This window comes from Somniosus microcephalus, chromosome 22 (genome assembly GCF_052327205.1).
Source record: "Somniosus microcephalus isolate GS21.2 chromosome 22, FLI_Smic_1.0, whole genome shotgun sequence".
Taxonomy (NCBI): Eukaryota; Metazoa; Chordata; class Chondrichthyes; order Squaliformes; family Somniosidae; genus Somniosus; species Somniosus microcephalus.
In genome coordinates this window covers 53,007,660-53,020,688 of record NC_141008.1, presented here as the reverse complement: position 1 = coordinate 53,020,688, position 13,029 = coordinate 53,007,660, and the positions used below count along the sequence as shown (strand labels likewise).

The following is a 13,029-nucleotide window of genomic DNA, read 5'->3' as shown; positions in this document are numbered from 1 at the left end:
TGTTTATGCTCCACACGAGCCTCCTCCCACCCCTCCTCATCTCACCCCATCAGCATAACCTTCTATTCCTTTCTCCCTCGTGTTTATCCAGCTTTCCCTTAAACGCATCTCTGCTGTTTGCCTCAACCACTCCCTGTGGTAGCGAGTTCCACATTCTCATCACTCTCTGGGTAAAGAAGTTTCTCCTGAATTCCCCAGTGGATTTATTAGTGTCTATCTTATATTTATGGCCCCTAGTTTTGGTCTCCCTCACAAGTGGAAACATCTTCTCTACATCTACCCTATCGAACCCCTTCATAATCAGGTCACCCCTCAGCCTTCTCGTTTCTAGAGAAAAGAGCCCCAGCCTGTTCAGCCTGTCCTCATAGTTACAGCCTTTCAATTCTGGTATCATCCAAGCAAATCTTTTTTGCACCTTCTCCAGTGCCTCTATATCCTTTTCGTAATGTGGAGACCAGAGCTGTGCACAGTACTCCAAGTGTGATATTAAACATTCGCAGAGCAACAAGTCTTCACTCTTCTGTGCAAAGCCCAAAAGAAAGAAGTTCCATTTATATAGTGCCTTATCAGGCCTTCAGGGTGTCTCAAAGTGCCCCAAGGTGTCAGCCGTAGCTCAGTGGGTGGCACTCTCAACTCTGTGTCAGACAGTTGTGGGTTCAAGCCCCACTCCAGAGACTTGAGGCTATAATACAGGCCGACACTCCCAGTGCCAGTACTGAGGGAGTGCTGTTCTGTCGGAGGTGCCGTCTTTCGGATGAGATGTCAAACCGAGGCCCCGTCTGCTCTCTCAGGTGGGTGCAAAAGATCCCACAGCCACTATTTTGAAGACTAGCAGGGAGTTCTCCCCGGTGTCCTGGGCCAACATATATCCCTCAACCAACACCTAAAAACAGACTATCTGGTCATTGCTGTTTGTGGGAGCTTGCTGTGCGCAAATTGGCTGCTGTGTTTCCTACATTACAACAGAAACTGAGGGACATGTTGGTCCCGTTTCAGATTGGTTGCAGGTGCTCGGATAAGTCCTTTACCCATAAAATAGATTCATGAAGCTAGAAATTATGTTTGATAATTCACTTCATTTATGATTGGCAAAAGATTAATCCGAAACACCCTAACCATCCATAGCGAGTATCGCACATTACCCTCACGTCCAAAACTTACCGTTCATGGATTTTACCGAGGGCCTGTGAAGATGGCTTCTCCAAGCCTAGCCACACGTCTCTCTCTTTCTTTCTAAGTAAAAACATGGCATCTCTCTTCATACCATTCTTTTTTATGATCCTCTCCCTGCTGGATGCAATACCATCCGATGTTTTATGACCACCCAGTTGTCCGAACCGATTGCCAAACATAAATGAGAGGGCCCCATATGCCTTTTCACACCATACTGTTACTTCCTATCATTGCTTTTCCCCGAGCCATGCTTTGTTGTAAACAACCTTAAACAACCCACGGCTGTGATGAAAAGCCAGGGTTTTAAAAGCTTACGTGTGTTATCAGCATCATTGAGGAGAAAATAACAAGTGTTACGAGAACATGATTTGAACCAATTCTGTCTACATTACTGTTTTGTCTTTGTTAGAAATAAAAGTAATGTAAAAGCATATCGATATTCTGACAACGGGGCAGTTCAGTTTGGCTGGAGGCTCGTTTAGCCTGTTCCATAATGGAATTCCCAATCTAATGCTGCATGCAACACTGTAACTGATAATATTTAGGGACGGATGATCTCTGAGGCCAGCTCTCTGTGCAATCTCACGGCGTGTCATATTCTCCATTATCTGTCTGCGGCAGTATGTTGGAAGGAGCCTTAATTCCTGTGATGTGCTTATCACAGGCAAGTTGCACTGAGGTTCAGCCATGTTCAGCGAATCGGTTCAGTATGAGCGTGCACAGTCAACTCCAGGTAAATTGCAGACTAGATTGAAGAGTAGAATTCTATTGTGTCTGATCCCCTTTCCTGTCCACTCCCATCCTGTGGAATTGCCTGACCCACTCAGATAGAACAAAGCCCCTGTCCTGACTCTTTTCTTGCTTGCAAGGAGATAGGCTCCAGTGAACACACCGATGAGTGGAGTTCATTGGCCAACTTGGGTATCAGCACCGTGTGACTCACAGTCCCCGGCTTCACACAACCGCAGGTCACGCCAACAGAGTACAACAACCACTTGCATTTATATAGTGCCCATAGCATAATAAAATGGCCCAAATACTTCACATGGGAGAGACGGGGAGAGCGGGAGAGGATTTTGGAGAGAGATGGAACGAGCGGGAGAGGATTTAGGAGAGAGCAGGAGAGGATTTAGGAGAGAGGGAATGGGAGAGGATTTAGCACATGGAGAGCAGGAGAGGAGTTAGGAGAGAGCGGGAGAGGATTCAAAGATAGACAGAGAGAGCGGGAGAGGATTCAAAGATAGACAGAGAGAGCGGGAGAGGATTCAAAGATAGACAGAGAGAGCGGGAGAGGATTCAGGAGAGATGGAGCCAATCTTATCAATGGATAGGGTGTGAAGTTTGGAGCTCAGTTATGGTCAAACACACCGTGACTATAGTGCAGCATCGACACTCAGTAGAATGTGGGTTTCTGCTTGGATTCCCAGTGGCTCAAGTACCCTGATTTCAGCCATGTTGTTTACTGAGCAGAAGCCATGCCTTCTTCATCAAGGAGGGAGCGAAGGTCGCCTTGACCTGCTTTCGCACACCTCCTGGTGTCTGGATATTCAGCGGGATTAGCAGAGGGTAGCAGCAGGGCACATGTGGGCACTCTTACATCGAATTACATGGAATTTACTGCACAGAAACAGGTAGGTGTCTATGCTCCAACTGAGCCTCCTCTCGCTCACTCTATTTCATCTCACCCTATCAGCGTATCCCTCTATTCCTTTCTCCCTCATGTGTTTATCTAGCTTCCCCCTAAATGCATCTATACCATTCGCCTCAACTACTTGTGGTCGCGAGTTCCACATTCTCACCACTCTCTGGGTGAAGAAGTTTCTCCTGAATTCCCTATTGGATTTATTAGTAACTGTCTTATATTTGTGGCCCCTAGTTTTGGTTTCCCCCACAAGTAGAAACATCTTCTCTACATCTACCCTATCGAACCTTTTCATAATCTTAAAGACCTTTATCAGGTCACCTCTCAGTCTTCTCTTTTCTAGAGAAAAGAGCCCCAGCCTGTTCAATCTTTCCTGATAGGTATAACCTCTCAGTTCTGTATCATCCTTGTAAATCCTTTTGGCTCTTTCTCTAAGTGTGAAAGAAAAAAGAAAGACTTGCATTTATATAGCGCCTTTCACAACCACCGGACGTCTCAAAGCGCTTTACAGTCAATTAAATACTTTTTGGAGTGTGGTCACTGTTGTAATGTGGGAAATGTGGCAGCCAATTTGCGCACAGCAAGCTCCATAAACAGATAATCTGTTTTTGTTATGTTGATTGAGGGATAAATATTTGCCAGGACACTGGGGATAACTCCCCTGCTCTTCTTCGAAATAGTGCCATGGGATCTTTTACATCCACCTGAGGGGGCAGACGGGGCCTCGGGTTAACGTCTCATCCGAAAGACGGCACCTCCAACAGTGCAGCTCTCCCTCAGTACTGCACCTGGAGTGTCAGCCTAGCTTTATGTGCTCAAGTGCCTGGAGTGGAACTATGAGCCCACAACCTTCTGACTCAGAGGCGAGAGAGAGCTACCCAGTGAGCCACAGCTGACAAGTGTGGTCTAACCCAGGTAAGATTTGGGCTGGAGAACAGGCTTGGAAGGAAGAGATCAAGCGGGAAAGGCAGAATATAATTTTTTTTAAATCTTATCATGTCCCACAGAAGTGTGAATATCTCTAATTGCATCCTTGATGACACCAGGCCTTCAATTCTCTCATCTTATCCCAATTCATAGTTACCTTATTGTTCGTTGATGTTGTTTATTTATTTGGGGAAGGGGGAGGAAGGAGACAGTAACCCGGATTTTGCGGTTCGCGATGAAGGAACGGTGCTCGCCGTTCATTTCGCTGACAGCTGCTTTTGAGCATCAACTTGCTGTCTTCAGGTGTCTGATGCAGCACGGCGCCCTCTACAGGGGATCTGTGGCTTGTGTGAGCAGGCCAAGCAACAGCTCTTGATCAGATTGAAGAGTCTTCAGTGAGGCTTGCACAGTCCAAACCAGGAAGTATAAATTAGAATATTTAATTCATTGTAAAATCATGTACCGAAAGCGAAATAAAGAGGGAAAGAGAGATGGGATTAAAAGAGAGAGAAAAGAGTGAGAAAGAAAAAAGTTAAAAAAATTATTTTAATTTTTTTTGTATCTCCAACATGAATTAAATTCTGAAGGAATGAGACTCCACACTTGTAAAATTAAATTTTCAGTGCCAGAAGTTGTTTGGCAGTAATTAAGACATATCATGCTGTTAAAAATTTACTTACACCTAAATGCAGCAGCCCTAACTTTTCTGGCGTCTTTAGTGGGTAACTAGTGGGTAAGTACCGCAACTTCACGCCCTTACATTGATCTCAATGCCGAGTCTATCGGCGGGGTACTGGTATAGCATAGCTTGTGGAGAACTAGGGCAAATCAGACAGCAACTTAGGGATTTCCACATTTAACTGGGGACTCCGGAAGTTGCTGTACGATTTACTCCATAATAACGGTGAGTGCTGTTAGCCTCACCATTATTCTCAGTGCAAAATCCAGGCCACTGTGTTAATGCTGGGAATGGAGCACTTTTCCCTTGTTGTCATCCAGGGTCCACATGCGATACCCAGACACAGCGTTAGTTCCCCTCTGGTTGTACCCCAAGAATCTGCCTTAACCCCAACTTCAGAACAGCACCCCCTACTATACCATTTCCATTTTCCACTCCAGCCATCCTGTATCCTCTCTGAGTGACACTGGCTAACCTGCTGCCAGTTAGAAAGGAAAAATAAATACTCACATTTATATAGTGTCTCGGTGAAACATCTCAGTAGCCCTTCACACGTTGTTTAGTTTTTGTACTGCAGTCACTATAGGCCAACAGGGTGCTATAGGCCATTTGGTGCCAGCAAGTTCCCACTAACAGCACTGAGATAGATGACCAATTAATCTGTTAATGATGGTATTGGTTGAGGGAGGAATACCGAGAGAACTCCCCTGCTCTTCTTCAAAATAGTGCCATGAGATCATTAATGGCCACCTGTACCAATGGAACAGGTAGAAGAGATCTCAGTTTAACATCTTAATTGAAGGTCGCCACCTCTGACAGTGCAGCGCTCCCTCAGTACTGCCCTTCTGACAGTGCAGCACTCCCTCGGTATTGCCCCTCCGACAGTGCAGCGCTCCCTCGGTACTGCCCCTCTGAGTGCAGCGCTCCCTCGGTGCTGCCCCTCTGACAGTGCAGCGCTCCCTCGGTACTGCTCCTCTGACAGTGCAGCACTCCCTCCGTACCCTCCCTCCGACAGTGCAGCACTCCCTCGGTACTGCCCTTCCGACAGTGCAGCGCTCCCTCCGTACCCTCCCTCCGACAGTGCAGCACTCCCTCGGTACTGCCCCTCCGACAGTGCAGTGCTGCCTCAGTACTGCCCCTCCAACACTGCAGCACTCCCTCGGTACTGCACTGGGAATGCAGCCTAAATTATGCATTAAAAAATGAAACAAAGACTTGCATTTATATAGCACCTAGCACGACCTCAGGACATCCCAAAGCGCTTTACAGCCAATGAAGTACTTTTGAGGTGTAGTCACTGTTGTAATGTAGGAAACGCAACAGCCAGTTTACGCACAAGGTCCCACAAACAGCAATATGATAATGACCAGATCATCTGGTTTAGTGATGTTGATTGAGGGATAAATGTTGGCCAGGACACCGGGGATAACTCCCCTGCTCTTCTTCCAATAGTGCCATGGGATCTTTTACATCCACCTGAGAGGGCAGATGGGGCCTCGGTTTAACGTCTCATCCGAAAGACGGCACCTCCGACAGTGCAACATTCCCTCAGTACTGCACTGGAGTGTCAGCCTAGATTTTATACTCAAGTCTCTGGAGTGGGACTTAAACCCACCATCTTCTGACTCAGAAGCGAGAGTAGTACCCACTGAGAGAGGTTGTGAACTGTGGGGCGTTTTTGTACTGCGGACTTGGCAACGTGATCTGGTTTCATTTTTCCATACAGGGCAAGCCGGCGGAGACACGGCCGTCAGCTGTGAGAGACACGTGCGCAGACTGTGGCTGTCAGCAAGAGGAGTCAGGCAAGTGCCAATCCGAGGAACAGCTTGTCCCTCCGAAGCAGTGACGTCACGGGTCCTAGCCCGAGCACCAAGGGAACGCCAGCAGAAGTGAGGCTAATGCAACAGAAGGAATGGATTCAAGAAAAACTGGGGCATCCTGTGTCACCCCTGGACATTGGGACAGTTCAGTTTGGCCTGAGATTCATTCAGCCCTGGTTAATGGCGGGTGCAAAGGTCACACAGTGTGAGAGTTTCGGCGTTACTATTTAAAGGATCTCCACACTCCTGCTGTCAGGTGAGGGTGTCACAGGGTATAAACTGCCAACTGAAAATAGCCAAAGCCTTTTTTTGGGGTGGATGGTGGGGGGTGGGGGCGGGAGTTGGGTTGGGTCACAATGTAACCTGCAATAAAACAGAAAAAAATTAGACTAATCTCGGCTACTTTTGAATTTATTATTTCATTTATTTTGTTGGACCTTGTAATTGTTCTATGCCAGCATTAGTTCAAGCCCTTTGTAGGCTAATATATACATCGAATCCTCTAACTCTGCCCACCTTTGTACTTTACACAGAATTTACAGCGCAGAAACAGGCCATTCAGCCCAACTGGTCCGTGCCGATGTTAATGTTCCTCATGAGCCTCCTCCCACCCTACATCCTCTAACCCAATCAGCATATCTTTCTATGTATCCATGCGATTCGCCTCAACCACTCCCTGTGGTAGCGAGTTCCACATTCTCACCACTCTCTGGGTAAAGAAATTTCTCTTGAATTTCTTATTGGATTTATTAGTGACTATCTTATATTTATGGCCCCTAGTTTTGGACTCCCCAAACAGTTGTAGGGCCTTCAGCTGTCTCGATCCTACTCTCTGGAAATTCTTTACTAACCCCCGCCACCTCTCGTTCTCTCTCCACCTTCAAACTTCCTCACACTCCCCCAATGGCTTGGCACTATGGTGAGGGATAGAGATGTACAGGGGGCACTGCACTGTATAGAGAGCACGATAGAGATGTACAGGGGGCACTGCACTGTATAGAGAGAGTGATAGAGATGTACAGGGGGCCCTGCACTGTATAGAGAGAGCGATAGAGATGTACAGGGGGGCCCTGCACTATATAGAGAGAGCGATAGAGATGTACAGGGGGCACTGCACTGTATAGAGAGCACGATAGAGATGTACAGGGGGCCCTGCACTGTATAGAGAGCGATAGAGATGTACAGGGGGCCCTGCACTGTATAGAGAGAGTGATAGAGATGTACAGGGGGCCCTGCACTGTATAGAGAGAGCGATAGAGATGTACAGGGGGGCACTGCACTGTATAGAGAGCACGATAGAGATGTACAGGGGGTACTGCACTGTATAGAGAGAGCGATAGAGATGTACAGGGGGCCCTGCACTATATAGAGAGAGCGATAGAGATGTACAGGGGGCCCTGCACTGTATAGAGAGTGCGATAGAGATGTACAGGGGGCCCTGCACTGTATAGAGAGAACAATAGAGATGTACAGGGGGCCCTGCACTGTATAGAGAGCACGATAGAGGTGTACAGGGGGCCCTGCACTGTATAGAGAGAGTGATAGAGATGTACAGGGGGCCCTGCACTGTATAGAGAGAGTGATAGAGATGTACAGGGGGCCCTGCACTGTATAGAGAGAGCGATAGAGATGTACAGGGGGCACTGTACTGTATAGAGAGAGTGATAGAGATGTACAGGGGGCCCTGCACTGTATAGAGAGAGCGATAGAGATGTACAGGGGGCCCTGCACTGTATAGAGAGAGTGATGGAGATGTACAGGGGGGCACTGCACTGTATAGAGAGAGCGATAGAGATGTACAGGGGGCCCTGCACTGTATAGAGAGAGTGATAGAGATGTACAGGGGGCCCTGCACTGTATAGAGAGAGTGATGGAGATGTACAGGGGGTACTGCAGTGTATAGAGAGAGCGATGGAGATGTACAGGGGGCCCTGCACTGTATAGAGAGAGCGATAGAGATGTACAGGGGGCCGTGCACTGTATAGAGAGAGCGATGGAGATGTACAGGGGGCCCTGCACTGTATAGAGAGAGCGATAGAGATGTACAGGGGGCCCTGCACTGTATAGAGAGAGCGATAGAGATGTACAGGGGGCCCTGCACTGTATAGAATGAGCGATAGAGATGTACAGGGGGCCCTGCACTGTATAGAGAGCACGATAGAGATGTACAGGGGGCACTGCACTGTATAGAGAGAGTGATGGAGATGTACAGGGGGTACTGCACTGTATAGAGAGAGTGATGGAGATGTACAGGGGGGCACTGCACTGTATAGAGAGCACGATAGAGATGTACAGGGGGTACTGCACTGTATAGAGAGAGTGATAGAGATGTACAGGGGGCCCTGCACTGTATAGAGAGAGTGATAGAGATGTACAGGGGGCCCTGCACTGTATAGAGAGAGCGATAGAGATGTACAGGGGGGCACTGCACTGTATAGAGAGCACGATAGAGATGTACAGGGGGTACTGCACTGTATAGAGAGAGCGATAGAGATGTACAGGGGGCCCTGCACTATATAGAGAGAGCGATAGAGATGTACAGGGGGCCCTGCACTGTATAGAGAGTGCGATAGAGATGTACAGGGGGCACTGCACTGTATAGAGAGAGCAATAGAGATGTACAGGGGGCCCTGCACTGTATAGAGAGCACGATAGAGGTGTACAGGGGGCCCTGCACTGTATAGAGAGAGTGATAGAGATGTACAGGGGGCCCTGCACTGTATAGAGAGAGTGATAGAGATGTACAGGGGGCCCTGCACTGTATAGAGAGAGCGATAGAGATGTACAGGGGGCACTGCACTGTATAGAGAGAGTGATAGAGATGTACAGGGGGCCCTGCACTGTATAGAGAGAGCGATAGAGATGTACAGGGGGCCCTGCACTGTATAGAGAGAGTGATGGAGATGTACAGGGGGCCCTGCACTGTATAGAGAGTGCGATAGAGATGTACAGGGGGCCCTGCACTGTATAGAGAGAGTGATAGAGATGTACAGGGGGCCCTGCACTGTATAGAGAGAGTGATAGAGATGTACAGGGGGCCCTGCACTGTATAGAGAGAGTGATGGAGATGTACAGGGGGGCACTGCACTGTATAGAGAGAGCGATAGAGATGTACAGGGGGCCCTGCACTGTATAGAGAGAGTGATAGAGATGTACAGGGGGCCCTGCACTGTATAGAGAGAGTGATGGAGATGTACAGGGGGTACTGCAGTGTATAGAGAGAGCGATGGAGATGTACAGGGGGCCCTGCACTGTATAGAGAGAGCGATAGAGATGTACAGGGGGCCGTGCACTGTATAGAGAGAGCGATGGAGATGTACAGGGGGCCCTGCACTGTATAGAGAGAGCGATAGAGATGTACAGGGGGCCCTGCACTGTATAGAGAGAGCGATAGAGATGTACAGGGGGCCCTGCACTGTATAGAATGAGCGATAGAGATGTACAGTGGGTACTGCACTGTATAGAGAGCACGATAGAGATGTACAGGGGGCACTGCACTGTATAGAGAGAGTGATGGAGATGTACAGGGGGTACTGCACTGTATAGAGAGAGCGATAGAGATGTACAGGGGGCCCTGCACTATATAGAGAGAGCGATAGAGATGTACAGGGGGCCCTGCACTGTATAGACAGAGTGATAGAGATGTACAGGGGGCCCTGCACTGTATAGAGAGAGTGATAGAGATGTACAGGGGGCCCTGCACTGTATAGAGAGAGCGATGGAGATGTACAGGGGGCCCTGCACTGTATAGAGAGAGTGATAGAGATGTACAGGGGGCCCTGCACTGTATAGAGAGCACGATAGAGATGTACAGGGGGTACTGCACTGTATAGAGAGAGTGATAGAGATGTACAGGGGGCCCTGCACTGTATAGAGAGAGTGATAGAGATGTACAGGGGGCCCTGCACTGTATAGAGTGATGGAGATGTACAGGGGGCCCTGCACTGTATAGAGAGTGTGATAGAGATGTACAGGGGGCCCTGCACTGTATAGAGAGAGTGATAGAGATGTACAGGGGGCCCTGCACTGTATAGGGAAAGTGATAGAGATGTACAGGGGGCCCTGCACTGTATAGAGAGAGTGACAGAGATGTACAGGGGGCCCTGCACTGTATAGAGAGAGCGATAGAGATGTACAGGGGGCCCTGCACCATATAGAGAGCGATAGAGATGTACAGGGGGCCCTGCACTGTATAGAGAGAGCGATAGAGATGTACAGGGGGGCCCTGCACTGTATAGAGAGAGCGATAGAGATGTACAGGGGGCCCTGCACTGTATAGAGAGAGCGATAGAGATGTACAGGGGGCCCTGCACCATATAGAGAGCGATAGAGATGTACAGGGGGCCCTGCACTGTATAGAGAGAGTGATAGAGATGTACAGGGGGCCCTGCACTGTATAGAGAGAGCGATAGAGATGTACAGGAGGGCCCTGCACTGTATAGAGAGAGCAATAGAGATGTACAGGGGGCCCTGCACTGTATAGAGAGAGCGATAGAGATGTACAGGGGGCCCTGCACCATATAGAGAGCGATAGAGATGTACAGGGGGCCCTGCACTGTATAGAGAGAGTGATGGAGATGTACAGGGGGCCCTGCACTGTATAGAGAGAGTGATAGAGATGTACAGGGGGCCCTGCACTGTATAGAGAGAGCGATGGAGATGTACAGGGGGTCCTGCACTGTATAGAGAGAGTGATAGAGATGTACAGGGGGCCCTGCACTGTATAGAGAGAGCGATAGAGATGTACAGGGGGCCCTGCACTGTATAGAGAGAGTGATAGAGATGTACAGGGGGCCCTGCACTGTATAGAGAGAGTGATGGAGATGTACAGGGGGCCATGCACTGTATAGAGAGAGTGATAGAGATGTACAGGGGGCCCTGCACTGCAGTGAGAGAGTGATAGAGATGTACAGGGGGCCCTGCACTGTATAGAGAGAGCGATAGAGATGTACAGGGGGCCCTGCACTGTATAGAGAGAGCGATGGAGATGTACAGGGGGCCCTGCACTGTATATCGAGAGAGTAGTAGAGATGTACAGGGGGCCCTGCACTGTATAGAGAGAGCGATGGAGATGTACAGGGGGTACTGCACTGTATAGAGAGAGCGATGGAAATGTACAGGGGGCACTGCACTGTATAGAGAGAGCGATAGAGATGTACAGGGGGCCCTGCACTGTATAGAGAGAGCGATGGAGATGTACAGGGGGTACTGCACTGTATAGAGAGCACGATAGAGATGTACAGGGGGTACTGCACTGTATAGAGAGCATGATAGAGATGTACAGGGGGGCCCTGCACTATATAGAGAGAGCGATAGAGATGTACAGGGGGCCCTGCACTGTATAGAGAGAGCGATAGAGATGTACAGGGGGCACTGCACTGTATAGAGAGAGTGATGGAGATGTACAGGGGGCCCTGCACTGTATAGAGAGAGCGATAGAGATGTACAGGGGGCCCTGCACTGTATAGAGAGCACGATAGAGATGTACAGGGGGCCCTGCACTGTATAGAGAGAGCGATGGAGATGTACAGGGGGCCCTGCACTATATCGTGAGAGCGATAGAGATGTACAGGGGGCCCTGCACCATATAGAGAGCGATAGATATGTTCAGGGGGCCCTGCACCATATAGAGAGCGATAGATATGTACAGGGGGCCCTGCACTGTATAGAGAGAGTGATAGACATGTACAGGGGGCCCTGCACTGTATAGAGAGAGCGATAGAGATGTACAGGGGGCCCTGCACCATATAGAGAGCGATAGAGATGTACAGGGGGCCCTGCACTGTATAGAGAGAGCGATAGAGATGTACAGGGGGGCCCTGCACTGTATAGAGAGAGCGATAGAGATGTACAGGGGGCCCTGCACTGTATAGAGAGAGCGATAGAGATGTACAGGGGGCCCTGCACCATATAGAGAGCGATAGAGATGTACAGGGGGCCCTGCACTGTATAGAGAGAGTGATAGAGATGTACAGGGGGCCCTGCACTGTATAGAGAGAGCGATAGAGATGTACAGGAGGGCCCTGCACTGTATAGAGAGAGCAATAGAGATGTACAGGGGGCCCTGCACTGTATAGAGAGAGCGATAGAGATGTACAGGGGGCCCTGCACCATATAGAGAGCGATAGAGATGTACAGGGGGCCCTGCACTGTATAGAGAGAGTGATGGAGATGTACAGGGGGCCCTGCACTGTATAGAGAGAGCGATGGAGATGTACAGGGGGTCCTGCACTGTATAGAGAGAGTGATAGAGATGTACAGGGGGCCCTGCACTGTATAGAGAGAGCGATAGAGATGTACAGGGGGCCCTGCACTGTATAGAGAGAGTGATAGAGATGTACAGGGGGCCCTGCACTGTATAGAGCGAGTGATGGAGATGTACAGGGGGCCCTGCACTGTATAGAGAGAGTGATAGAGATGTACAGGGGGCCCTGCACTGCAGTGAGAGAGTGATAGAGATGTACAGGGGGCCCTGCACTGTATAGAGAGAGCGATAGAGATGTACAGGGGGCCCTGCACTGTATAGAGAGAGCGATGGAGATGTACAGGGGGCCCTGCACTGTATATCGAGAGAGTAGTAGAGATGTACAGGGGGCCCTGCACTGTATAGAGAGAGCGATAGAGATGTACAGGGGGCACTGCACTGTATAGAGAGAGCGATGGAAATGTACAGGGGGCCCTGCACTGTATAGAGAGAGCGATGGAGATGTACAGGGGGTACTGCACTGTATAGAGAGCACGATAGAGATGTACAGGGGGTACTGCACTGTATAGAGAGCATGATAGAG

General features: G+C 49.3%; 1 protein-coding gene across 4 annotated transcripts in view; it reads left to right on the top strand.

Moving 5' to 3' along the window:
* dph1 (diphthamide biosynthesis 1) overlaps positions 1-6,574 on the top strand; it is a 583,177-nt gene extending 576,603 nt beyond the window's left edge. For 3 of the 4 annotated variants that reach the window (XM_085964756.1, XM_085964754.1, XM_085964757.1), the window contains 2 exons: positions 3,496-3,730; positions 6,148-6,240. In XM_085964756.1, coding sequence (XP_085820882.1) covers positions 3,496-3,711 — 216 coding nt within the window. In that variant the 3' untranslated portion in view covers positions 3,712-3,730; positions 6,148-6,240. Of the gene's footprint in view, positions 1-3,495; positions 3,731-6,147 lie in introns of all 4 variants that reach the window. The other variant, XM_085964755.1, reaches the window with a different exon arrangement.
* The last annotated feature ends 6,455 nt before the right edge of the window (positions 6,575-13,029 follow it).